Source organism: Molothrus aeneus, chromosome 16 (genome assembly GCF_037042795.1).
Source record: "Molothrus aeneus isolate 106 chromosome 16, BPBGC_Maene_1.0, whole genome shotgun sequence".
NCBI classification, from domain to species: Eukaryota; Metazoa; Chordata; class Aves; order Passeriformes; family Icteridae; genus Molothrus; species Molothrus aeneus.
In genome coordinates, this window is record NC_089661.1 from 2,343,837 (window position 1) to 2,370,232 (window position 26,396).

General features: G+C 45.7%; 1 protein-coding gene across 2 annotated transcripts in view; it reads left to right on the top strand.

The window, feature by feature from the left end:
* Positions 1–26,396, top strand: part of ADCY9 (adenylate cyclase 9) — an 86,301-nt gene that overhangs the window by 46,896 nt on the left and 13,009 nt on the right. The window contains exons 2-7 of one of the 2 annotated variants that reach the window (XM_066560518.1): positions 1,070–1,242; positions 6,402–6,506; positions 11,093–11,310; positions 15,824–15,926; positions 19,304–19,512; positions 25,470–25,629. In XM_066560518.1, the coding sequence (XP_066416615.1) occupies positions 1,070–1,242; positions 6,402–6,506; positions 11,093–11,310; positions 15,824–15,926; positions 19,304–19,512; positions 25,470–25,629 (968 nt within the window). The remainder of the gene's footprint in view (positions 1–1,069; positions 1,243–6,401; positions 6,507–11,092; positions 11,311–15,823; positions 15,927–19,303; positions 19,513–25,469; positions 25,630–26,396) is intronic. The other variant, XM_066560519.1, reaches the window with a different exon arrangement.

The following is a 26,396-nucleotide window of genomic DNA, read 5'->3' on the forward strand; positions in this document are numbered from 1 at the left end:
GCTCAGGGTTAGGGAGGGGGTGCAGAGCTGACCCAGATGGGACCCAGCAGCCATCCCAGGGTTGGCTGGGGCAGGGAGGGTTTGGGGCAGCATCCCCTGGGAACGTGGGCTCTGGCACCACAGAAAAAGGGGCACTTTGCCCTTGTGCACACTCCTTTTGGGGGACGTTGGTTCCCCTCCATGCTGAGCAGGACATTGCCCCATCCAGTGGCAATCAAATTCACTCCTGTGAATTCAGAAAGCTGGGATTAAGAGCTCCTTCTCAGCCTTTGTGTCTAGAAATAGCCCAGAACACCGCAGCACAAAGTTCAAGGATGTAAAAGAAGCGCTATGTTAAATGATATTCCAATCTTTCATTTTTTGAACAGGTTTTTGATACAGCTCAGCTTGATACAACCTGCTATTTACCAGCCTGGCCTTTAATATTGGATCTGCTTTCCAATTATGCTTCAATTCATACACCAGTTGCAGAGGGCGTGTGTGGGTGTACGTGCGAGAGAGGGAGATTGATTTTGTTCTTTAAAAATGTGAAGTCTGCACTAACTATGAAAACCCATCAGAATTTCTAGCACTTAAATGCCATTTCCTTTCTCAATGTGCTACCAGCACTAAGTAATGTTCACGACATCTCTCTGGCAAGTGAAGGAGTACATGCTGCTTTTTCAGAAGTAGAATATTAATACAGATATCAGTGAAAACCAGGCTGCAGATCCTTTCCAGAAGTAAAGAGTTAAAGTGAAAGCTCAAATTATGACTTAGAAGCAAATGCATAAGGTCTTAGCTGTGTTTTTCAGAAGTACATGAGTGAAAATGGAATAAAGAGAGTGCACGTTGCTGTATGTTGGAGTCACCTCTTGTGTGTGGAACAGCAGATTTGGGGAACCCTTTTTGCCACCACTTTGCACAGATCACATTTGTATTCCTGGTTGTTTTTCCCAGCCACTGTCTTTTTTGTGTGCTGTATTCCTGAGTCGTGGCAGTGCTTTGGTGGTCACTGTGCCTGAGAAGCCCAATGGAGTGTTCTCTCTGCCTTTCTGTAGTTCTGACTGGTCTTTTCTGTTTCCTGTAGGTTTAAAGACCTATCTGATCTCGGGTCAGAAGGTGAAGGAGCCCCAGTGCAGCTGTTCTCAAGCTTTGCTTCCTGGCTTGGAGTCTGCAGACGGAGCCAGGACTCCGGGAACGTCGGCAGCCGACAGCTCCAGCGACCCCTCCAAGACAACCAAACAGGTGGAAAAGCCCAAGGTGAGCTGTCCCCTCAAAGCCCAGCAGCACAGATCTCATAGCAGGGCTGGGGAAACCTTATGGGCTTGTTTATGCACTGCTTTACATATTTACATATGTATGGGTGTGTGTACATAGAGTGACAAAACAGAGTTTGAGGGAGGAAAAATGTACCAAGTTAAATGGCTTGCTTTCCACTTGGCAAACAATCCCTAAAATAAGGTGAGCACTTCTCAAAGGTGGTTTCACATAAATATTTCTATTTGTATTTCAGGACTGAGAGGTCAATGATGCTTTTTAAATGGTCTGGATTTTATGGGGGGGGAAGAATATGATTTATGCAGCTACTGGAACTTCTGGGATTTTCTGGTTTTGCTGCTTCTGCCATTCCTCTGTCATGAAGGTCATGTACCTGTGAGCCTTTCCATGAGTATTCAACAGACATCCTGCAAAAGATAATTGGATTGTTTTTGTGATGGGAGAAAATGCTCTGGTGGGTTGGCAGATTGGTTTATCTGCTTGCTCTAGAAACCTATATCTGGAGCTGAGGGCAAGGATTTGTATGGATTCAGCTTGGAGGAATGATGACACTTTGTTATGTTCACACCTCTCACAAGATCTCTTGACAAGGAAATCTGTGAAACAATGTGTATTGCTTCAGAGCTTTGCTGTTACTCTCCATCTTCCATCTCAGAACAGATTTCCCAAACAACAGATGTCTATTCTCTCTCTTCATTTGTGCTAAGAATTCCTTCTCCTGGGCTGCTGAGGTGGGCACAAATGTCAGAGCCAGGGGTGGCCATCTGCAGGTCCCTGTCCTTACACTTCAGTGTGCTCAGTCCTGACTGGATCTCTTCAGCTCAGGTTGGAGACTCAGCTGACAGAGTTGATGTGGGGATAATTTTCATTCTACTTCGTTTTTACTGCTTCTCATTTTTTTCTGGATTAGAAGAGCATGAGTAGGGCACCTTTACCCTGCCTCTGCTCCCAGTTTTAAGATTTGAAGTAAAAACACTGGATTACAAGTGAGATCAGCTGGAGGGCTGACCCAAAGAGATGGTCCAAAGTGGAGTGAGCTCCTTAGAGAGCAGGCCAGGCTGTTAACCACAGAAGGGAGCTGCAGCCATCTTTATCCCTCCCCAGAATGTGCACTGAGTGTGGTTTGACAGCATCCAAGTTACTGGTGATATGTTGCTATTCCTTTTCCTGTGTAAGAAAGAATATATTTGGCATCCTACTGGCACCAGCTTTCCAGCTCCTTCTTGCCTTTCAGTGAAGGCAAAGGCAAATAAGGCAGGAAAATATATCTTAGAGCTGGGGGGAGCTGTACAGGTAAACCTGTGAGTGCTGCCCAGGCTGTGGTCCTGCAGAGGTCCAGGTGTGGCAGTGACAGAAACTCCTTCATTTCAAGCAGTGAAGGAAGAAGAATGTGCCAAGTGGAGCAGGATTGCTGAGCTGCCAGTGTGGAGCAGAAGGGAGAGAGGAGGGATGAAGCCAAGCAGTGAAGCTGTGGCTGCTGTTCTGAGAGACAGTGAGGATGCCTTGGGAATGTCAGACAGCAGAGGAGGCTGTGACTGAGCACTGAAACTGCACTGGAGGGTGGGGCTGACCCCCCTGCAGCTGGGGCTTGGTAACATTCTTGTGTACAAACCTGGGCTGGTGCTTGCTAAAATGATCTGGGTGCAAAATGAGGGCTGTGTTAAGGATCAGCTCTGTTGTGTTTTCTGAGGTGTGGGGTGATTTACCTTGCACAAGGGCAGCTACAGCTGCACCACTCTTCTGAGCAGCTGGGATGTGATGTGGAACATGCTGCTGCCCCACCATGCTTTGTCCCTGATGTTCTGCTCTGGAACCGCTGCTGGGTGTTAATTTAGAATATCCTGAGTGGAAGGGATTCACAAGGATCATTGCAGTCCAGCTCCTGGCCCTTGAAATGTTTCATTGCTGAGTGAAAGTCTCTAGAGTGCAGAAACACCAGCATGGCTGTGAGTGAGAGAAGCAGAAACTGAAAGAAGCTGCTCAGAAGAGCATCTCAGACAAGTGCCAGCCCAGATTCAGCTGCCTGGGCTGCCCTGCTGTGCTCCAGCTGCTGCAGTTTGTGTCTGGAGGTGCCTGCTTTTACTCACCACCCTCAGCACTGCATCTCTGGCCAGGGATTTCCCAAGTGGCCTCACAGCTGTGACTCCTGAGCCTGCCTTGCCCCAGGGCCCTGGTGCTGAGGGGATTCTGGATGAGCCCAGGTTTCCCTGTGACTGTGTGAGCATTGCCTTAACAACCTGTTCTGAGCCTGTCTCTGCCCACAGGAGAGTGGGGAGCAGCCCTGCCTCTCCCAGCACAGCTGCAGGGATTCCTGACTCTAAACCATGCTCTTGAGGGGAATGTGCACCAGCTTCTCTCTGCTGGGGAGAATCACAGAATCACGGGATGGTTTGGGTTGGAAGGACCTTAAAGCCCATCTGCTTCCACCCCATGCCACCTTCCACTATCCCAGGTTGCTCCAAGCCTCCTCCAGCCTGGCCTTGGACACTTCCAGGGATGGAGCAGCCACCACCTTCCTTGGGAAAACCTGTGCCAGTATTTCACCAGTCCCATTGTAAAAAATTTCTTCATTGTATTGAATTTAAATTTCCTCTCTTTTGCTTTAAATATATATGTATGTTAAAAAACCCCCACAAGGTATGACTGCAGTTTGATCAGAGATCATGCACAATTTTTGAAAAGGAGTGGGTTTCTTTTTTACAGCTTTTGGGTTTTTCGTGAGGGTTTTTTTTCAAGCCTGCAGCTTGCTGGTAGGGTCTGGAGATAATCATTTGCAAAAGAATCATGACTTACATGCCGACTGTTTTAAATACAAAGCTGTAAATGGTGTCAGTGTAGGAGGAGATGACTCCAGCTCTGCAAAAGAGACTTAAGCAGGAGAGGCAAAATTACAAGCGAGTTGAAATATTTTTATTTTAAAGGGAATAAGTGGCTATATTGGATGCAAAGGATGACTTTCACATTTTGGGCTTAAAAGGATGTTCTAGAGGACAAAATCTGTAAAGGAAAGTCAGGAGGGAGAGTGCAACAGTCATTGATCCATGAAAGGAATTGTATTTCCTCCTCTGGTGTATCTGTAGTGCATTTAACTGCAAACCTTGTTGCAGTTTGAATGTCAATAAGATGTGTTTACATTACTGAAATGGTGAACACAGAGGGTAAGAACTCTGAGTAAATCTATAATAGCAGGTGGGTTTTTGAATGAAAACACTCTACCCTGCTGAAGTGGTTTTGGTGTCAGTTTATCTTCCCTATCATCTTTATGACATGCCTCACTTGACAGGGATTCATAAGCTGTTGTAAAAATGTTTTAATGATTGCTTGGTATGAAAACAGAAAGTCCTTTGCTTGTCTTAGTGTTTGCTGGAAGTGCATTAATGTTTTATTCATGGCACTGAGGTCACAGCACACGGAGCCTGTGAATGCCTGCCATAGAGAAGGAAGTTAATGATGTTGACTTGAACACATGGAGAAAGTCAGAGGAACTTCTGCCTCTTCTCAAAGGTCAGGCTGCTTTTCCAAGCCCTTTGTCTTCTGGCTTCACCCTGGGAGCTGAGTGTTGGAGGTGGTCTTGCTAATTTATTAGCAGGATCAAACAGGGAGTGGTTTCTTCATTTTTTGTTAGAGGTATTTGTTTTTGTCACCATTACCTGACTTTTGCCATGGATAAATCTAAATCTAACTCCCAGAGGGTTACTTAGTAAGGCTTGGTAGCCCACTGGCAATTTTTTTTTTAGTCCATCTAGCAAAGCCTTCCACCAAGTGGCCAAGACATTTGTGATGGTTAGTCAGAGATTATTTTTAAACAAAACCATTTGAGAACCAACTCCGTAGTTTCTTCAGCTGTGTTGGTATTTGTTCAGACTGCAAAGGTTCAGAACTGGATGTAAATTGTTTATCTGCTGCCAGGTTAGAAAACTCAGAGTAATTTCAGTGCCCAGGCTGGACTGTGTCCCTGAGGAACAGCAGACAGCACGGTCTGCTGGCTGCTGAGGAGGCTCCAGGTCCTACATGAAAGCCTTTGAGAGGCATTGCTGAGTGGGTAGATGTCACAGGGAGAGTGGGCTGGGAGAAACATCTGAAAAGGAAACAAGCTGGGTGTTTTCAGGTGGGACATCAGAGGGGGAAAAGGAGCATTAGGTGAAAGGTTAGTTCTGAAAAGACTTAACTCTGAAATGGGGAGTGAACCTGGAGGCAGAAGTTGTGGGCTTGGACTAGAGAGGCTTGAACATGTCCAGAGCAAACAGACAAAATTAAATGGGATGTTGAGTATGTGACAAAAGGCTCAAGTTCTTGCTGGAAAACCTGCTGTGGTGTTTAGTAGCAGACTTTGGTGAGCCTGGTCACCAAAGAACTGAACTCGGGGTCCCTCTGAGCAGGGTCCTGCCTCAACACTGCCTGCACTGGAGAAGAGAGTGAAGAATGTGGAAGATAAAATTCCAGGCTTAATTCCCCTTAAGAAGGTTGCATTTTAACTTGAAGGAATTAGCTTGTTTTAAAAGCTCAAATGCAGCATTTTAAGTTTCTTCCAAAATACACAACCTGAAACTGGTACAAATCCTGATGGTTTTGCTTTCCTTGTTCCCTGTGACATTTGCTGGGTGTTTGGCTCCAATAGCCTGAGCTCCCCTCCCCTGTCTTAGGGCTCTGTATGAAAAAGCATTTGCCTTTATTCATTTCAGATTTGTTGCTCTCCATTTCCCTGGACTATTCATAATGCATCATGGTGTTTCATGTTTTTTCTGGATTTTGCTGCATTTTGTGCTGTCTTCTCTCCTAATGGCATTCAGATCCCTTCACAGGCAGGTTCCACCCAGGGAAATTGCACTTCTCCTACTAAAGAGTGTTTTATTCCTCTTGGGGAAGTCCTTTGCCTGTGCACAGTGATTACAGTCTATCTGTGATCTTACACTAGTGAAGCTTTCCTGGATTAGATTGAGCTCCAGCAAACAGCAAATCTGTGATTTATTTTTGAAATGGCGCATTCTGTTCCAGGCAAATTTTGCTCCCTGCCTCCCATTCTGTAGCTTTGTTTATCTTTGAACCGTGCTGCAAGTATACAAGTGGACTGAATTACCAATTGCATCATACTACAAGGACACTAGAACATTCCTGGCTAAAATTCTTTTGTCTCATTTCAGCCTTGCCCTTCATGTAGTACCACCCTTGCTCCCCACTGCGATGTCAGCATAGATGAAGGAGCTATCCAAAATGGTTGTCAGGATGAACATAAAAACAGTACCAAGGTAATTGAAGTAGTTCTCACTTCCCTTTTCCCCTTATTTTTCTGCTTCCCCCAGCTTTCTTATTTTTGCACCACTATTCTTTTATCCAAGCTCTTAAGCAGCAGAACTGATTCTGATTTTTATTTTTTTGTCTTCAAAAATTTAGTTGAGTCTCCTTGCCCCAATTTTCAAAATTTTTAGTAATTTTGTGAGCTCAGCTTGATTCTGAGAAGGACCTAAGATTAGGACTCTCTAAACTATGCTGATGGTACCCCAAGAGGAAGGCCCAAGGAGCACTCCACACTCCCCATCCTCACAGCAGCAGGCTGGGTCACCTCACCACAAGTTCTGTGTCTCTCCAGCATCTCCTGCATCACCACTGTAAGACGAGACCGTTCCTGTTCACACACAGAATTCACAGCTTTAAATCAGTTTGCATCCTTTCCTGACCTACAGAAAAGCCTCTCTCATATTCCTTGTGCTGCTGCCACACTTGTTTCCTTGCCTGTTGCTTTGATATTCTCACTGAAGCCACCTAATTCCTGTGCCATGCCAGACACTGCCTGTTTGTCGTCCTGTTTGTGGCCTTTGCAGCCTCTCTGCTCTGCCTGTCACCTCTCACTCCTCCCTGAATGTTCAGCTAAATGCAGACTGAGGACAGTGCTCATTACCTGGTTGTTATATATTCAAATAAATATAATGTTTTCCCTCCCTGGAGAGAATTACTTCGTAGACATGCTCTGAGACAGTGAGCTTGTTCTTCATGTCTGTCTTACAGCTCTTCTCACCAGTAAAGCTGATTGAAAAACTTGCCAGTGCTGAGCCACTGCATTAATCTGTGTTTGTCCCTCTCTGTGCTTGACATGTTGTCTCATGCTGGAACTGTAGGCTCAGAAGCAGGGCCTGCCTCACTGGGATGGAGGGGTGTGTTACACAGCAGTTCTGTGCCAGAGTTCCAGGAAACAGCCTAAGAAAAGAATAAAATCATGATCTCTTGAGCCTTGAGGGAGGTGTCAGCAGGGACTTGTCTCAAACCAGCTGGAGATCTCCAAGACAGAGAACATGTGGGAGATCTGCCTGGGCTGCCAAGATGGTAGGCAGGAGATGCTTCTTCCCCAGGTGGCCTCTGCCCACGAGCAGGGATCTCCAAGAACCAGCTGAAGAGGGATTGATTGTCCTTAGGTGCCAACTGCCTGCTTTAAATTGCTTCCTACTGTACCTGCATGGGCTTCATGTGTGTGAATCAGCAAATCACCAGAGCTTCCTTGGAGGAGATTTGTATACAGAGTTGAGGAAGAGGTCTGTAATTGCACTGGAGGAATGCCAGTGGAGCCCAAACCTCACGTCCTTCTTGGGTTTGGTTCAGTTTTTGCTCAGCCAAAACTGGGAGCTGTGTCATGGCTGGCAGTAAGTCTGGGATGCCTGTTTAACTGGAAGCTCAGAGGACAGCCACATGCACAAAGTTGCTGTGGCATTTGGTTCCCAAGACTTCCTTGCAGCCTCAGCTCTCTTGGGAAGAAGAGACGTAAGCTCTCCCTGCCCATGTGTGTTCCCTTCCCACAGCCATGCTGCACTCAAGTCCCCCGTCTTTAGGGAATGTTAATGATGTTTAATCATATCCTTGGACTTACAGGGCTCCCAACAGCCTCTGGAGCTTCCTTGTCTCTTGATGAGAGGAAACTCCACACAAGCCTCCAAGTTCTCAGGGAAACCCTACAGCCTGCTGCCTTCAGAAGTCCCAGTAACGTTGGAGCTAACAACATTTAATAAATAGGGATTTTCTCTTACACAAACAGTTTCATACTCTAATCCCTGCCTGTTAAGATTTACAGAGCACAGAGAAACCTTGAGCTGACTGAAGGGAAGAATTTTCTTGGGGATTTGAGCCTTTGCCAAGAAGCTAAAGAGAAAGTCCATGCTGACCTTCTTTGAAAGAGAGAAATTTTCAGTGCATTTTTCAAATGATCTTGAGGAACAGCAGGGAAAGCAGACAGTGCCTAGGAGTCCAAATCTTTTATTTGAGGTGATTATGGCAAAAACTGAGTTCTTGGTTTCTGCTTTTCAAGTAGCAAGTGGCTGGAGTGGTGACAAAGAAGAGAAAGGAAAAAAAAGATAAGAAGAAGAAGAAAGGTAGCTATGACTTTCAGGGTTTTTTAGGCCTCAGGTTGATCTGGGAGATGCTCTAAGCAAATACAATCTGTAGCATAAATTAAGAAAAACCAACCCACCAAACAATGAAGGCTCTTCACTAAGAGCTGGTTGGTCAGTTGATTTGGTTTCCCTTTGCTGGTCCTCCTCACCTCAAAACCAGAGGGGTTTGCTCTGGTGTGACAGCGTTCACAGGGGTCCAAGGATGAGGGAAGAGATGAGGATCTGACTCCATGTTTCAGAAGGCTGATTTATTATTTTATGATATATATTATATTAAAACGATACTAAAGGAATAGAAGAAAGGATTTCATCAGAAGGCTGGCTAAGAATAGAAAAAGAAAGAATGATAACAAAGGCTTGGGTCTTGGACAGAGAGTCTGAGCCAGCTGGGCTGTGATTGGCCATTAATTAGAAACAACCACATGAGCCCAATCCCAGATGCACCTGTTGCATTCCACAGCAGCAGATAACCATTGGTTACATTTTGTTCTTGAGGCTTCTCAGCTTCTCAGGAGGAAAAATCTTAAGGAAAGGATTTTTCAGAAAATATCATGGCTACAGCCTGGCTCTGCAGGATGCTCCATAGCCCCGTGCCCTCTGGGCAGGCTGGATAACCTGGCAGAGGTGTAGGAGGACTTGCTCAGGAGTTGCTCGATGTCTTCTCTTAGAAAAGAACCTGGTGACATTTTATGTGAGAAATTCTTGTGCCTCTGCCTTTCAGGAGTGTCCCTGTGTCCCCTGGTGGGCCCCTGCTGGGATCTGTGGCTGCAATCCCCTTTCCCTTCTGGTGATTATGGTCTGCAGCAAAGCATTGGCAGCACACCAAGGAAACCACCCCATTTCCTATTCCTTCCTCAGCTGCTGTCACTGTGCTGGGAGCACCTGCAAGCTGCCAAAACAACTGCTGTGAGGGCTAGAAGGGACCAGACTGGGACTCCTTCCATCTCCTGGCTCCCAGCACGTGGCTCTGGGGCTCACACAGGCCAGGGCAGCCCGCAGGGTGGGGATCCCCATTCCCCTGGGAGGGAGGAGGAAGGGGAAGCACAACCCACCTCCCTCCTGCTTTTCCTGGAGCTCCAGGGAACCATTCCAACACACCTTGTTATGGCTTTAGCAGTGGAGCTCCTGGCTGTGACAGGAGCCAAGCCCAAGGGTTTCCTGACTCTTCCCTGTACAGGATTCTCCTGCTGCCCCATCAATCTCCTCTTTCTTGGCTGTGTCTGAACCTTTCCCTTCACCTCTCTGTGTTCATGTGCCTCCTTTGCTTCACAGGACAGATCACACAAGGAAATGGAATTGATTTTGCATGGACAGCCAGAAAGAAGATATTTTTTAACTTTAACTTAGTTGATTTTACAATGTCAGTAACATATTTCAGCACGTGGTTGGGGTGGTGGTGATATTTATGGTATTTATTTATGGTCACTGTGGTGGCATCCAAGAATAGTCTTCTGGAGGAGCTTGTCACTTCTGTACAAGCAGGAATGGAGAAACTTCTGTCATGAGTGGGCTTCAGGATGAGGATAAATGCTACATGATAAGTGATAAGATATGGAGGGGGGGAGATGAGCACTCAAATATGCCAAGTTTGTTCTATGTTTGCATTTGAAAATGATCCTGACTAACTGCAGTTCATTTTCATTCTAACCACACTTAGCTGTCTAATTCTTTTGGAATTGCTTCAGTACATATTGGTCTAGGTCAAACAAAATGTAAAAGAGGGAACTTCAGACTCCACAAAAATAGAATTATTTTTGTTTAAAAGTAATTTGTGCTCTCCAATGACAGCAGAATTGGTGATAATGTGTGCCTAAGCCATGTTGCAAGCTGCTGTCAAAATTAAAGCTGTCTTAACTAACACCAAGGCAAAAGAAAACCAGAAAAAAAGAAGTATGTCTTAGAGAAGGAGATGTAGTTTAATTTGCAGGAGTTTAATTTGTAGAATGTTTAATTTGTAGGATGAGATGCAGGAGTTTTTGTTGTGGGATGGGATGTACAAAAGGGCTGATCCCACAGGTGGGGAAGAGGGGGGGAACCTTTGGGAAAGCAGCAAGGGCTGGCAGAGTGAGCTGTCTCATGACCCAGGGAGAGTCAGCACCAATTAAATGTGTATTTAAAAGCTTTCTAGAAGAATCTTTTCCATAAGATAAGTGAATGAAATTTGGGCTTGTGGTTGGTTGTCATTGAGTAATGTGTGAAAATGTGCTTTGTTTTCTGCTCCCTGGAGAGTTGGTTCATAGAAGGCACAAAGGTGGCACCTGAAGAGGCACCTGGGAGGTGTGGGAGGTACAAGCCCAGGAAATGTGAGTGGGTTCAGGACAGGGGCAGCTTGGTCTCTGTGGCCAAGGCAGAGCTCAGGGTGCTGAGGGAAAAGCTCCTCTCAGTGTTTGTTCCTTGCACCTCTCCTGTCTGTTCTGCTAACATTCCCTGGCTGTGTTTTGCTCTCTGTTGTCCAGGCTCCAGGAGGACACAGCCCAAAGACCCAGAATGGGCTCCTGAGTCCTCCCCAGGAGGAGAAGCTGAGCAACAGCCAAACCTCTCTGTATGAGATGCTGCAGGAGAAGGGGCGCTGGGGCGGCGTGAGCCTGGACCAGTCAGCTCTGCTCCCCCTGAGGTTCAAAAACATCAGGGAAAAGACAGATGCCCACTTTGTGGATGTGATTAAAGAAGACAGGTAAGGAGAATGGAGCTGGGCAGTGGAAAACCCTGTAAAGGTATAATGGAAAATCCCAAGAAGACATACTGGGGTTTCATATCTTTAGTATTTGTGTGCTTTTTGTCTGATTTCAGTAATTGTTGTCAATATATATAATATCATAACTTTCTTGATTTTAGTCTTTATTCTGCTTAAACTACAGTAGAAACCTGATGTCAGAAACTTTCTGTTTAAAATAAGCCAAACCAGTTTTTCATTGCTTCCAGGGTGAACAGTCCTGTCAGTCCTCCTTCAGCTGAGTCTTTGAAGGGGAAATTGCTCTTTGAATCACTTGGCACGAAGCTGAGCTCCATTTTATAATCCAAAGTCCTCTTAATGCATGTAGTGTGTACCTTCCTCTGCAGTTTAGGGTGCAACATAAAATCTGAACCACAAACCTCACATTTTTAATAGTAAAAGAAGAATGTCTGATAACATGTGGCTAATCATGAAATCCTACTGGGCTTGGAAGCAGAATTAATAGGAGTGAATTCTCATGGATTTGCTATCTACTTAGATATTGTAAAGTGAGTTTCTCTCTCTGTTTCAAACAAAAAAGCTTATTTTGGGCAGAGGAAATATTCTTTAACATTTAGTAGTGTGGGATTTTTATCAACACACAACCGTATCTCCATTATGGCAGGGACTTGACTGGAACAGTTAAACAGATAGCTGGAGTTTGTTATTATTTATGACTATTTTTATTTTTATTTCGTTGCTTCCACTCAGATTGAGGGTATTTTATCTAATATCCTTGAAACTGTGTTCTCCTGTGGACTCAGCTGCTTGGAACAGGGACACCATCACCTTTATGGAAACATGACTTAGGCAGGGAGAAGTGAGAAGGAGGGACAGGAGTCCCTCTCCAGTCTCTTCCTAGATTTTGTCAGTTTACCTTTCTCCTGTTGCCACTTGAGTCAAAATTTCGGGTTCTTTATTGTTTTTCTCAGTGTGTGGTGTGTCACTAGTGGCTGAGAATGGGGGTTTAGCTGATATTTCCAAATATCAGAAAATAGATGGATTGGGAATGTCCAGGTGTTGGCAGAAATTGGCCAGAACAAATAGGAATATTTTAATATTTTAAAAAATGTAACCAGCACTCTGCAAACTGTAAGATACAGAAGTAGCTTAATTTATGCAGTTGGTCTGCTGAAGATACCTCACTCAAGTTCTTGTGTTCTGGTGCTTTCCTCCTCCACTCCCAAAATGGGTAATTTTTTCTGATTTGGAAGGAGTACCATGATTTGAGATCAGTCAAAGCCTGGCTTTTTTTTGGTCCCAATTAAATATCATCATTACCATATTAAGTGGGCCATTTCTTGTTGCCAGGGAAACTTCTCTGCTGAGTTCAGTTCATGTAAACATAACTTTCCAAAAATAATCTTCTGATTAATTAGATCTATGCGAAATGCTTTAAGCCTACCAGTTTACACTGATTTTTTTCAACATTTCTCAATGAGAAATTATATGGAATAAGCCATTTAAAAAACGTTCTTGGTCCCCTTCTGTAAAACATAATGTTGGTCTTGATGAATCCAGTATTTCTGAGGATTTTTGAATGGGGAATTTGAGGTGTCTCAGAGAGAGGACCAAATTTCCTCATGGTCATTTTACAGGAATCCCAATTTTCACTGAGTTCTGCTGTGTTGGTTTGAAGCTGTTGCAAAGCCAAGTGATCTTCCCTGAGCACTAAGCAGTGATTTCCACTGCAGGGCACTTGGATATAAATTCCTGTTAACAGAAACTACTTAACCCAGATACGGTGCTAAAGTGCATCAATTAATGCCACAGGCTTCCTGCAGAGCTGGGAAGGGTTAAACATACCCTGGGGGGGTTCAGGAGCCTGGAGACTGCATTAGGGAGCTGCCTGGGGCTGGCTGGGAGGAAATGCTGGACACTGGGGATATTGAGCTCAGCTGTGTGCCTGAGAGGGTTTTGCATGCCAAGATTTCACCTTGGAGCTGATACCTGGGCACAATTCCAATGTTCTTTAAAAATAATATTAATAAAGGCAGTATTAGTGTGGCATGTTTGTATTAGTACATTACAAAAGAGTTCTTTTATGAAAGTTACCAGTTCTTACAACTTGATTCTCTATATTTGACAAACAGGGAATACTTTCAGCTTCGAATCTGGCTTTACTTCTGTAAAAATCCTGTTCTTTGTTCATTGTAACCTGCACATTATTGTGCTCTTTAAAAGAAAACTGTAGTGTAAGATTTAGAATGTTTGAATTTCATTTCACTGGGAATATCCTCAAAGGATTCTTGCTTTGAGGATTTTTGTTTCCAACAAAAATTGGGTATTCCTTAGGTTATAAACCTCCTTAAGTACAAGAAGCAAGTACTGGTGTCCTGATCAGGGCAGTACTCACAATGATCTCTTCAGACTTCCAGAGCAGAAGCTCAGGGATGTCTGAAGCTCCCCCAGAACTGGGTTCTGTGCAGCCCTTCATCCCCTCCTTGGGGCAGTTTCTTGTTGAAATAATTTTTTATTATTTTAAAATTTGTTCATTTCTTTCATTTCCCACTTCCCAGTCTTGCTTGATCTGGGGAACACCCTGTGCTGGGAGGCAGAGGCCTCCTGGGAAACAGATTCTGTACTTGACTGTTTCATCAAGTGGGATCTTCCTTTTGGAGCCAGAATGAGCTGACAGGGAGCTGAGAAGGCCCAGGAATGCTGCCTTCCCCCTGGCTCCATCGTGTTCCACCTTCTGTTTCGTGCTGCATGTGGAGCTGGACTGATCCTCCTACACCCTTCACCAGCACAGCAGCACCATCACCACCTCCCCTGAGCTTCCCTGCAGGAAAAAGGGGATTCAACAGGACTTAAAAAAATAACAACCCAAAAACTTTCAAAATTTTTACTATAAGATGCTCTTAGAAATGTGTAAGAAAGGTGAGGACTGAAGACAAGGATGAAAGAGAGAGGGGTGACTCAAGTGAGAGTATCCTGATATTTTTAATGCATTGGCCAAGGCCAGAATGTTTAAAGGTTACCAAGTATTGGCCAAATTCATGCTTAGACTCCTTTGTCTTCTCTAGCATCAGTCTAGGAATGTGTGTTTGGTTGATCTTGCATCTCATTTAAAAAAAAAATGCTTCCCACATGCCATCTTGTGCTGGGAGCTTCCAAGAAAACCTCTTAGGCAAGAGTTCCCTAAAAATAAACAGAAAATAACCCCGAAACCAAACCCCCTTAAAAAAAGAATTCAGGCACAGACAAGCTCTGTAGGATCTTTCTTTCAGCTTCTTCATCAGCTTGGAATTTGACCTCATGTGCATCTCTGGTTTTTGCTCAGAGTCACCAGCTTGGAAATTGCCCACTCTGCCTGTGGCTCTGGTGCTGCAGCTCCCAGGGTGGGAATAGCACTGGGAAAGGAGCCTTGGGTTCAGAGGGATTTTAGAAACAATTCCCTGGAAATAACCCATGGAATAACCTGGAAATAACCCATGTAAATAACCCAGCTGGTTGGAAATGAGAGGAGGTTCCCAGGCAGGGATGAGTGTGTGTGGAAGCTGCTCAGAGCAGGGGGGAAAGGCACACCAGTGCCACAAGCAGGTGTGACCTTGCTCTGTGACCCTGGGCACGAAGCACTCAGTGCTCTGGAGTCCCTTCAGCTCCCTGGCACCTGCTCAGGGACAAAAGACTGGCACCAAGTGCCATCAGGACACTTCATTCATAAACCTCATACTGCTGATGCAAAACTCAGACAGCTTCTTCCAGAGGATGGGGAATAAACCTGGCTTCCAATGATTGAAGTCTCTTTTATGTTGTTGTGGGATTTTCTCACCTTCTGTAGAAAAGATGAAGGTGAAGGAGGGCATAAACACCCTCTGTAGATGCTGCCTCTGGGTTCCTTAGCCCTGATATCATTAGTTGGCAGTGCCTTTGGTGATGGTGCTGGTCATTCCAAATCTCCCAGCTCAGAAGTAAATCTCAACTCTCCATCTCTTCTCTGCAGCCCGGATCATTAAGGGAATGTTCCCAGTTGAGTTACTGAGTTATTTTAGTGTCTGAAATAACAAGAAACTGCTGTTTTCTAAAATGGGCAATGGGGTTTTTTTTCCCCATAACAATTTGTCACCTTTGTCATCCTTGGCTTGCTTTGAGCCATAGAATTCCACCCAGGACACAAATATCCCACAGCCACGTGTCTCCAGAGCTTGTGTGTCTGCAGCAGCAATTAACCTTTACTATTTGCTGGCTTATGTTACAATTATCTGTACTCATCAGTTAGATCTGGTAAATCTCTGGAAGGACTTGTTAGACTCTTCCTGGAAATATAAAAGTCTGCTTTTTTTGTGGAATATTTCCTTTCACTGAGCAAGTGATGTGGGTAAGAGGATACTTTGGTGATCAAGAAAGAAGAAAAACCACAGGAACTTCAAAGCCCAGTGCCAGCATCCCTGGAAACAGCAGCCACAGTCTGGGGGGGCCTGAAGGAGGTACAGCTGAACAATCTGATGTTGATTTTGTCTTCTCTCTTCAGCCTCATGAAAGATTACTTCTTTAAACCACCTATTAACAAGCTGAGCCTCAACTTCTTGGATCAGGATTTGGAGATGGCCTACAGGACAAGCTACCAGGAGGAGGTGTGTTTCTGCTGGCATTGCTTTCTGTCTGTGATCTGTCTAAACCACTGTCTGTCCTTGGGGTTTTTAACACATTTTGTTGCAGTTGTTTCCTCACAAGGGTCATGAAATGTCAAATGTGATTTGCTGCTTGATATTGCTGCCTCTGTGAAGAGTCTCCTTTCAATTTATTATAGAACTGTGGAATGGTTTGGGTTGGAAAGGACCATAAAACTCATCCCATTTCAACCCCCTGCCATGGCAGGGACACCTCCCACTGTCCCAGGCTGCTCCCAGCCCTGCCCAGCCTGGCCTTGGGCACTGCCAGGGATCCAGGGGCAGCCCCAGCTGCTCTGGGCACCCTGTGCCAGGGCCTGCCCACCCTGCCAGGGAACAATTCCTAATTCCCAATATCCCATCCCGCCCTGCCCTCTGGCAGTGGCAGCCATTCCCTGTGTCCTGTCCCTCCATGCCTTGTCCCCAGTCCCTCTGCAGCTCTCCTGGAGCCCCTTCAGGCACTGGAAGAGCTCTGAAGTGTCCCTGGAGCCTTCTCCCCTCCAGGCTGAACACCCCCAGCATTCCAAGCCTGACATCAGGGCAGAGGAGTTCCAGTCCTTGGAGCATCTTTTGCCATGCCCTGAGTCTGGCCCAGTGTTTGGGCTGGAAATGTGAGGTACACTGATTATCTCCAGGTCCAGGTTAATGTTCCAAGTCTTTAGGGTGGCCAGAGAGCCATGCTGAGATAGGAGCAATTGCTGCTTGTCTTCTCATCAAATATTCTAACTTTGAGAATGGTAACTTGGAATTTGATTCTTGTTTAGTCACAGTTTCATGCTTATCCCTCTGGAATCCAAACCTGAATTCAAATGTCCTAATTCCATAAGTGTGGAGCTCAAAACACTGGAATTGTAGGGAGCAGTAAATTGTAAGGAACTTGGTGTTTTCTTCAGGATTCTGCACTGAGTCTAAAAACTCCTTCATTCCCTTGGGGGCTAATAATATCACAGGCTTTCCACAGCACTGGATTTTCCTGCCTGACTGATAGGAACTGGCAAGATAGTTTAAATTTACCTAGAGTGACATTAGGTGTCAGTTAGAACTGAGCTGCATTTCCACCAGGAGCTGCAAAATTGCTGCCAAGAAAAGGCAATTGCTCTGCCCCCCTTGCTCCTCCTCCTCCTCCTCCTCCTCCTCCTCCCTGCTCCTTCTAATGGCTCTGGTGCTTCTCAGCCTTCCCCGCTCTGAGCACTTCATTTACTGGCCTAGCATGAAATATTCATGGTTTGGTTTTCTGTTTGGGGCTCTTTTTATTTTCTGTTTGGGGCTCTTTCTCTTTCCATCTGGGGCTGTTTTGTGCTGGGTGGAAGCAGCAGCAGCAGCTCTGAGGGGTTGGCAGTGCCCGAGCAGCGCAGAGAAGCGTCCGGCAGCAGAAGGGGAGTGGACCCTCTTCCCTTCCAGCAGCATGAGCTGCTCATGTGGGTGATCCATCTGCACAACTGCATCTGGAGAAATTGGGGGTGGGTTTCTTTTCTTCCCAGTGTGTCCTGCATCTGAGGGCAGCAGGATTTCTGCTTCTGCTGTTTGTTGCTTTCAGTTCTGGGCAGTGTTGTCACATTCTTCTTAGCAATATTTGCTTGTTTTCCAATACTCCCAGGTGACACCTCACTTAATTTATTGTGTTTTAGCAAAGGAAAGCCCAGTTGTGCTGCAGTTCAGTCTCTTCACTTTGGTCAGGAGCTTCACTTTGGTCAGGAGCTCACTTTGCAGCACTGTAATTTTGTGGTGTCTCTCTGCATAAAGTTCCTGTAGCAACAACAGGGAGAAACTTCCTGTGGGATGCAGCCTGCAAAATTTGCAAACTGTAAAGAAAATAGTAAATGAAGTAGTTTCCAGTGGAAAGATTGGAAAGAGAAGCAAAGCAGAGATAGTAAAGCTTATACACACGGACCTATTAATGTAGCTATATAGGAAATTCCTAGAAAGAGCAGAAATGTGGCCTGTGCACTTTGTTAGTGGCAAGCTAATAATTTGAAAATTAATACATAAACCTCCTTGAGAGTGGGAATTTTCACTCTCTAATAGTAACTCTGCAGCACTGGGGCAAAAACCTGTTAAAGTTTTAATGTTAGCAGAGTTCTGGTTCAAAACAACAATGAAATATTTTGGAGAGTGAAAAGACTTGCCAACAGTCCAGGTTCTATAATGGCCTGACAGTCAATGCTGCTAAAAGTGACTTCAGCACCCCTGAATTCACCTCTGATTATACAGTGCCAGCTGCAGGCTCAGGTTGTGATCCCTCTCTGGAATCAGCTCTGCTTCCCAAGAGCCTTAATCTGTTCTCATTTGGAAATGAAGGCACTACTTAGCACTGTTAGAGCATCTCTAACTCTGTCACCTGGGGACACAGTGCTGCTTCCCTTAATTCAATTGATGGGACTTTGTGTGGATGAACAGGATTCTGCCACCTCTTCAAGTTAAAAGGTCATTTTGGCACTGAAGTGATGCTGGCTGGATTTGTTAGGTTGCAGAGAGGTGCAAATGAGGAAGAAGTTCTGTTTCCCAGTATTGCTGAGCACAGGAAGTGTTCTGAGGAACAAAAGAAACTTCCAAATTAAACCAGAGTGCTCCAACTGGGCGCCTTCATGGTGCCATTGATAACAGAATTTCTGGTTTTCTTTGGAGCTTGCTTTCTAAACTTGGGCAGATACAAACACTCCTAGGACTGGGCTCACCTTCATAAGCCAGCACATGGAGCTCATGATGGGGTTTTCAGCAGGACTGGCCATGGCAGCACAAAGCACAGCTGCACAAGCACTGGGCCAGGCCAGGGTGGGATGGGAATGTGTGGTGAGGGGTTATGGAAGAGCAGAACTGGATGTCCTGGGCTCTGGTCAATTTGGATTACACAGCTTTTAATCTGGTCTGAAAGGGAAATGTGAATTCTGCCACAGGAGTTGTGTCTGTGGAGTGGTGTTAGGAGGGTTTTCTTAAGGTCAAAAAGGTTATAGTAAAATCTGTTATTATTTTCAATTAAAATAATAGAAGAAAATATCCCATAACTAATCTTCTACTTATTATATTTATGTTTCTTTGCACAGAATAGTCAATTTTCTTGTTGTTTTATTTCTATATCATAATAGTGTGTAAAAACCACCCCAGGTGTGGGGGTTGTGCCACCAATACTTCTTCTCAACATGGTCTGCTCAGAGAGCTGTGACACCATCAAACCACCTCTTCTGCTCCTTGTTTCCAACCCATGCTTACACTGGGTTATTGAAGTGGCCAGAATTCCCTCATTCCTTTATTTGTTAGAAGCTGCTGTTCATCATCCAGTTGAATTCAACAAAATATCCTTTATTCCTTTCCATCCTCTCCCTCAATCCCTGTGCTCCACACAGGTTATAAGGAATGCTCCAGTGAAGACATTTGCCAGTGCAACCTTCAGCTCTCTCCTGGACGTGTTCCTGTCCACCACAGTCTTCCTCATCCTCTCCATCACGTGTTTCCTGAGGCACGGCATGGTGCCGGCCCCGCCGCCGCCCGCCGCCGTCGCCGTCTTCGTCATCGCCATCCTGCTGGAGGTGCTGTCCCTCGTCATCTCCATCAGGTAAGGACAGGGTGACAGAGCCTGCAGAGAGGCTGCACTGGTGCCTGGCTCAGGGACATTTGGTTGACAGCATCCCAGGAGCTGCCTGGGACGGGCTGTAAGAGCAGAGGCAGTGCAGCCAAGGCTCATGGCACAGCCTGTGTAGGGAGAGCTCTGCCTGCAGGAACTGCAGCAGGACTGGGACTCTGATAGAGGTCACACAGGGAGATGGATTCCTCAACCCATCCCTGCCCCTCTGACTGTTCTTGGGATGCCACGTGCCACTGTATGTCTTCTTTCCTCACAGGACTGTCAGAATTCAAACAGCAAACTTTGATCTGTCCTGCAAACAAACCCACCCAGAAAACTGCTCCTTTAAATTCCAAGATAAAAGGACAGAGTTCTGGGGTTAAAACTGACATCATGTGTCAGGGCTGCAAAGAGCAATGCTCCCCTCAAAGAAGGAAAGAAGAGAAATTGCTGAAGGCACTTTCATGGGTTAACAGGGAGTTCATGTTTTCTGCGTCTGACATATAACAGGAGTCCAGTGTTTCCCCAGAAGGGAAGGGGCACTGTTCAGTCTCTGCAGAAGGGGTGACACTTGGCAAGGCTGTGCTCAGAGGTGCCAAGCCCACACCTGAGCCCTTGTCCTGCCCCTCAGCCTCTCCTGTGCCCTCAGCAGATTTGGCTGCAGGTGCCAGGTTTTTAACAGCAGCTCCTCATTCCCCATTTGTGCCCGGTCACCCCAGTGCTGGGCTGCTCTGGGCTTCCAGGGCACTGCTGTGGTGACTCCTCCATGCCCAGGGTTACTCACACACTCAGAGCACTTTGCTCAGTGCAGCTCCTGCTCTCCTGGGTGTAACCTGTCATTAACCCAGGGGATCGACCTGTGAATGAGCTGATTGTTTGTCTGGACCTGTGGGAGCCGCTTCACTCTGCCCTCCTCATCCTGGTGTTCCCTGCCCTTCCCTGACACAGCAGCAGGATAAGGGTGGTGTCTGCAAGTGGGTGTCCTCTCCTGGAGTTCTGCAGATCTGTCAGGAATGTGTCAGTCAAAATGCTTTTGTAATTATGAGCTGGAAGCAATTTCTGCTGCTGTTTCAAAAGTAACAAAAGATTGCAGTTTGCACTCTCATTTTGGCTTTGCAGGGTCGAGGTAAAAAATACTGAATTAATGCTTTAGTCACTGAAGGAATTTGTACCTCACTGGGCATATAAATGTGTGCAAGTGGATTTACATCAAAGCTGGCATGTGGAGTGGAGAGAAGCCATCTATGAAATGCTGTAAAGATAGCATTTCTTAGCAGGTGTGTTTGGTTGTTGCAATTTGAGTAGTTCTTAGAAAGTCTAGAAACTCGGAGTTAAAAGCTGTATGGGAGATGGTTGAACTGGTAGAGCTGTCATTCTAAACTGTGTTAATTATTGATGTGTCCTCTCTCTTGCATCAGAAATGCATTTTCCCCTTTGCAGAAGTGTCTGTACTTTGGTTTGGGTGGGGCAGAAGTTTAATTTCAGGCAGTTTGCAGGCAGCTCTTTCAGGTGGTCTGGGTTTGGTGGCCATGAACTTGTTCAGCTGGGAGCAGCTCAACCACTACTTTCCAGAAGTGCTGCTTTCTGCTGTCCAGGTGTATTTGGAGAAAATTTGTGTTCACTTGCTTTACAGGTGAATTCTTACTTCATTTTAGTATTTTTCAATTTGTTGTTTTCCTCACAGGACATTGCTTTTGCTTTATTTTGTACATTTATAAAAATTATTGGTATAACCCTAGAAATATTTATAGGTAGATACATAAGATTTTATTGCAGTCCTGCTCTGTAATTGGTGGTTTATGGGTTCCTTAAGGAGAAGGAAAATGGTTGTTTTCAGTCTGTATAGAGTTGGCAGAGTGGTTTTGTGTGTGAGTGGCTGTGCAGGGGTTTGCTGTCAGCCTGACCTGGGATCTCCAGACCCTTCAAATTGTCCTGGTTACCTTGGGAACCAGCAATGGCTGGATGGGGCAGGTGACCACTGCCTTTCCCTGTCCTCTCCTTCAAACCAGCAGGGATGTTTTGAATTTTTATTCTGTGTTTGCTTTATAGTGAATACCTAAAACACACTTCTGGGCCACCCCAGTCTCCATAACCTGAGGCACACACTCTCTACAGTTCCTTTGGGCAGGGAGGTGAAAATCATCTTTTTCCTCTTCAAATCCTCTTCCAAGTGAGAACTGCTCCCTCTGACCACTCATTATGCACAGAAACAGTGCAGAACTTCCTGTGCAGAAATGTCATCCCAAATGACAATCACAGAATACCACTGAGATATCTTTGGGGAGGAGACTGGACTACAATGCTGGGCACAATCCCAGAATTTCAGGAAAAGGGATTATTTTAAGACCAGAAAATTCTTGCCTAAGTTTCACATTGTATTTTCATTATCATGATGCTAAACACCCTGCCTTTAAATCAGCTAAATTGTAATTAAATCCAGGGCTCAGCCTAGCAAGGGCTCCCCTGGCTCAGCCCAGCTGTGGGAGGGGAGAGGAGAGCCCAGCACTGTCACAGCCTGGGCAGTGAGAAAGGCCTTAAAACTTGAGTTCTGCAGCAGCAGAAGTCCTCATGGAGCAAAGCTTATGAGGGAGAAGGATGTTTTGATTCCTCTGAAGTGTCTGATAATAAATTATTGGAGTACCTATAGATGAGCATCCCACTGTTAGCACAAGAGCCACTCGAAAATTAATTGTATAAAGCTGCAAGCAAAAATTGGTGCTTCACTTGTGAGCACGTGGAAGATGTCATCTCCTCTGTGAATGTTCTCTGAAGAATGTCCTTCTGCCCACTTGAAATGTAGCTACTTTGAGGAGCTCAGCTGAAGTGTAAGAGATGCTAAAGTTCTGGTATTTAAAAAAAACCCGTTGTCATTGAATGTACAACGATGTGTGAGATTCCACTTGGGAGTCTGAGGAGTGGCTCTGCAGGAATAGGGGTTAGAGATTCTGCCCAGCAGCTGCCCAATATTTAGTGTAAACATAGAAGTTTTGTTCACTAGGTAATTTTGATATGTTGCCCTCGAATAAAACTGCTTATTTATAAGTTTATTTACAAGAAATGTGTTGCTTTTGATAGTGTGCTTCAGGCAAGGGTTGAGGGCAGAAGAGTGAGTGTTTAGCCCTGTTCAAGAAAGTGAGAGGTGGGAGCACTTTCAGTTGATTCATGAATTTAAAAGGACCTTTCTAGACAGCAGAAAAGAATCCTGTGGATGAAGAAAGCAAGTGCAGTCCAGCAGCAGAAGGGAAGCTGTGCTGTTATCTGACCAAAGAGCTGCCCTTTTCCTGGTGCTTTGCCTTCCCAGCCTTGCTGAGGTGCCACCCCTGTCTCTCCACAGCCAGGACCTGTGGCCAGCATTGGATCTTCCTAAATTCCTCACGGCCAGGAGCAGAAATTGCTTTCTGCCCCTCGAGCCTAATGAAGCAGATCTGTTAACACAACTGATACAGAGTATTGATGCTGAGGAAAACAATGTAGTCTGTTTGCCTTTATTTATTTCTAACATCTGGTATTTAATATCCCACCAAATTGCTGCTATGCCAAAAGCTTTTGATTTGAACTCTGGGAATTGATTTTAAACTGCCAGTAAATACAAAAATGATGGTAACAGTCTCCATTAGCCATTAATCATTTATGTCAAAGTTACTAATTTGAACTCCAGCTTGTGTAAACAGCTCAGATGCTTTAGCATTTAAGCCCTGTTGAGCTGCCCACTGACACTGCATTATTTACTGATACTGCCCTGTAGCCATTAAATCTGTCTGCAGCTCTCACTGCTGTCTGGATTTATGCACCCCTGACTTCCTGTGCTGGGAGCATTGGGCTGGATTCACTGCTAAGGAGGAGAATTCCATCGTGTAATTCCAGAGTGCAGAGCCCCAGGCTAAATCCCATCCCGTAAAAATCAGTGCAAGAAGGTAAAGATCAGCAGGAGAAAGGTGGCATTGCCCTGGAATTTGCACCTGCCTGAATAAAGCAGTGTCCTCCTGGCAGGATTAACCCCTCAGCTTCACCCCTGGGGTTGTTGCTGTGGTTCCCACAGGAATTTCTCCTGGCATGGAGGTTTGGCAGCAGAGGAGATGCAAACCGTGGAGTCCCTGCTGCGTGGGTTGGGGTGAGAGACACGAGCTGGGCGTGTGCCACAGGGGCTGTGCCAGCAGCTGGGAGCGTGGGCACAGGTGGCACTGCTGCCTTCCTTCACAGGGAGCCCTGGGCTGCCATCCCTTCACCTTCCCGGCTCAGCCCTGGCAGTGCCAATCCCAGCCCATCGGCGCTGGAGAATGGGGCTTGGTTTCAGAGGGGAAGTTGGGGGGTGATTTCAGACCTGGACCAGGGGCTGCCCCTGGGCACAGGGACAGTTCTGACACTCTGTAACCCTTCAGAAACCCCAGGTCTTACTCTAGAGAGCCTTTTAAAAAATCTTTTCTATCCAGTTCTGAAATTTCTGTGCTTTGCTGGAAATTCTGTTTTCAGATGGAATACAGTTAGAATTTTTGGTGTGAGTGAAGTCCATTAAACTGGTAAATCTGTGAGCACCCTCTCGTGGGCTCCCAATGAATTACAGTGTATTTCCTCCTCCCAAATTCCTCTTTTCCCATGAATTTAACTATAATTTTCAGATTTCAACACATGCAATTAGAGAAGAGTTCTTTATGCTTCACAAAATACTTGTGATTGCAAGTCACAGAATTCCAGACTGGAGAATTAAAATCTCATTCACAAACAATTTATATTTAAAGGTGTGGAATGAGTGTCAAACTGGCATATAGAAATTTAAATTCAGCTTGTTTGTGTCAGGCTTTTATCCCATATAAAACCTTGTATTTCAGACAACAGGGTTAAAAATGAGTAGATACAGTTTTTCTTTTTGGAGATATAGGTGATATGGGGTAATTTATGTGACTTTGGAGACTGGGAATTTTGTATTTAGTGGGTGTTTTTTGGGTGTTTTTTTCAGCTGTGAGCATGTCTGTCCAAACAAAAGGTGTGATTCTGTATTGTTTGGGCTCTGTAGTCCAGAATCACCTGCTTAGCCTGAGTCTGATAACTCCACCCATGCCATTAATGGCTCTGGATGCAGCTAACTGTGCTCCACCACCTTTCTACAGCTTCTTAAAAATAATTAGGCACTTGAACAGCAGTTGCAGTTGTTCTCAAGTGACTAATGTTGAGCTTTGAGAATGAAGTTATCCCGAAGATTTATTTCTGTGGATAAATACTCGTTTTCTATGCAATGCCCTTGAGCATTGAGCATCCTTTTCCCTTCCCTTATTCATTTTAGCAATTAGAGCTGCTCTCATTTGAGAAGCATCTCCGGTAAGCTGCTCTCCAGAGCTTTTCCACTTGGCTCCTTCAGCTCTGCCCAGGTTGGGGCCGTGCTTTTCTCGGCAGCTCCAGGCGAGAGCGGCTTCTCCCCGCGGGGCTGCCGGGACCCAGCGGGGCGGTGCCAGCCGGGCTCGGCTCCTGCCAGCCCGCAGCCCACGCTCCCCTTCCCCTTCCCTAATGGCAGGGAGCTGCCTGCAGACCGGCTGCTTGCACCTGGGAGAACTGGTTTGGGTTGCAGTGTGATGGGTGCTGGAGCTGCTCTGCTCCTCAAACGTTCCTGCTGTTATTTTCAGTAGCTTTAACTTGTGAAAGTTTCCCCTCTCCCTGCCTGCTTTATTTATGAATGGAGAGGAGTCTTCCCTCTGCTTAAGCTTCCAAGGAAGTGAAGTTTGCCTTTCAATTTGCTTCCTCAAAGCCACCATGCCAAGGCTCTGCCTCCCTCCTCACCGGAGCAAACACTCGGGCGGCCAGGCTGGATTATTCCCTGAAATCACCAGCAGGTGCTGTGGCTTGGCTGCTCACAGAACCTCAGTGGTGGATTTGAAGGTGTGTTCCTACAGGTAAGTGAGGGGTACAGGGAGATGTGCTGCCATTAATGCCTGGATCCCTGCTTTCCTGTGTTCCAGGATGGCTTTCTTCCTGGAGGAGGTGATGACTTGCACCAAGCGTCTCCTGGAGGTGATATCTGGCTGGCTGCCTCGACACTTCTTCGGTGCAATCCTGGTTTCTCTCCCAGCTCTTGCAGTTTTTTCACACTTCACCTCTGATTTTGAAACAAATATACATGTAAGTTGTTGAACTCCATTCCCTAAAGTGAGTGTTTGCAGCTACCCAAGCTTGTTGCTTGCCTGCCTTCCTCCATCTCCCTCCTGCTTTACATCTGTTTGATAGAGATCCCTTGGAGGGATGGGGCTTTGTGGATGATGGAATTCCTTGTCTGTTATGTAAACACAGCCATGGTGAAAACTCTCTGACAAAAGGGGAGAGGATACATAGAAATTCCTGCTGCCTGCATAACTTTTTCTCTTAGACCAAGCACTTCTGCAGGAATATTTTTGAGATAATGCAAGTGGTTTATCTCAGAATTATTGTCCTGGGCTGGATTTGGAGTTTGGAGTCAGAGAAGCTGTATCAGTGAACCTCAACAATGGGAACAGGATTAGTGGGGGGTGTTTTGGCTTTGCAGAGTGAGATGAAGGGACTCAAAGGAGAGAGCACTTGGTGCCTAGGAATGGCCATTGCAGGGGCTGTGGGAATGGCTAAAGGAATGCAGTAACTGCCTTCTGAAAAGGAATGGAAAGAAATTGGCATGTTTAACCCAGACACAGAGATCCATAGAGAATTTGGTGCCTCTGTTATTAAAAGCACTCAGAAGGAGAGAACAAGGGGTTAAACATTCATAGAATCACAGAGTGGTTTGGGTTGGAAGGCACCTCTTGTTGCAGCCATGGGCAGCAGTGAGGAGGGGGGAGAACAGTTTAATTTAAAAGCCAACTGTAGCATAAAATCAAGGCTTAAAACCTGTGAACAAAATGGCCTCAAGCTGGAGATGA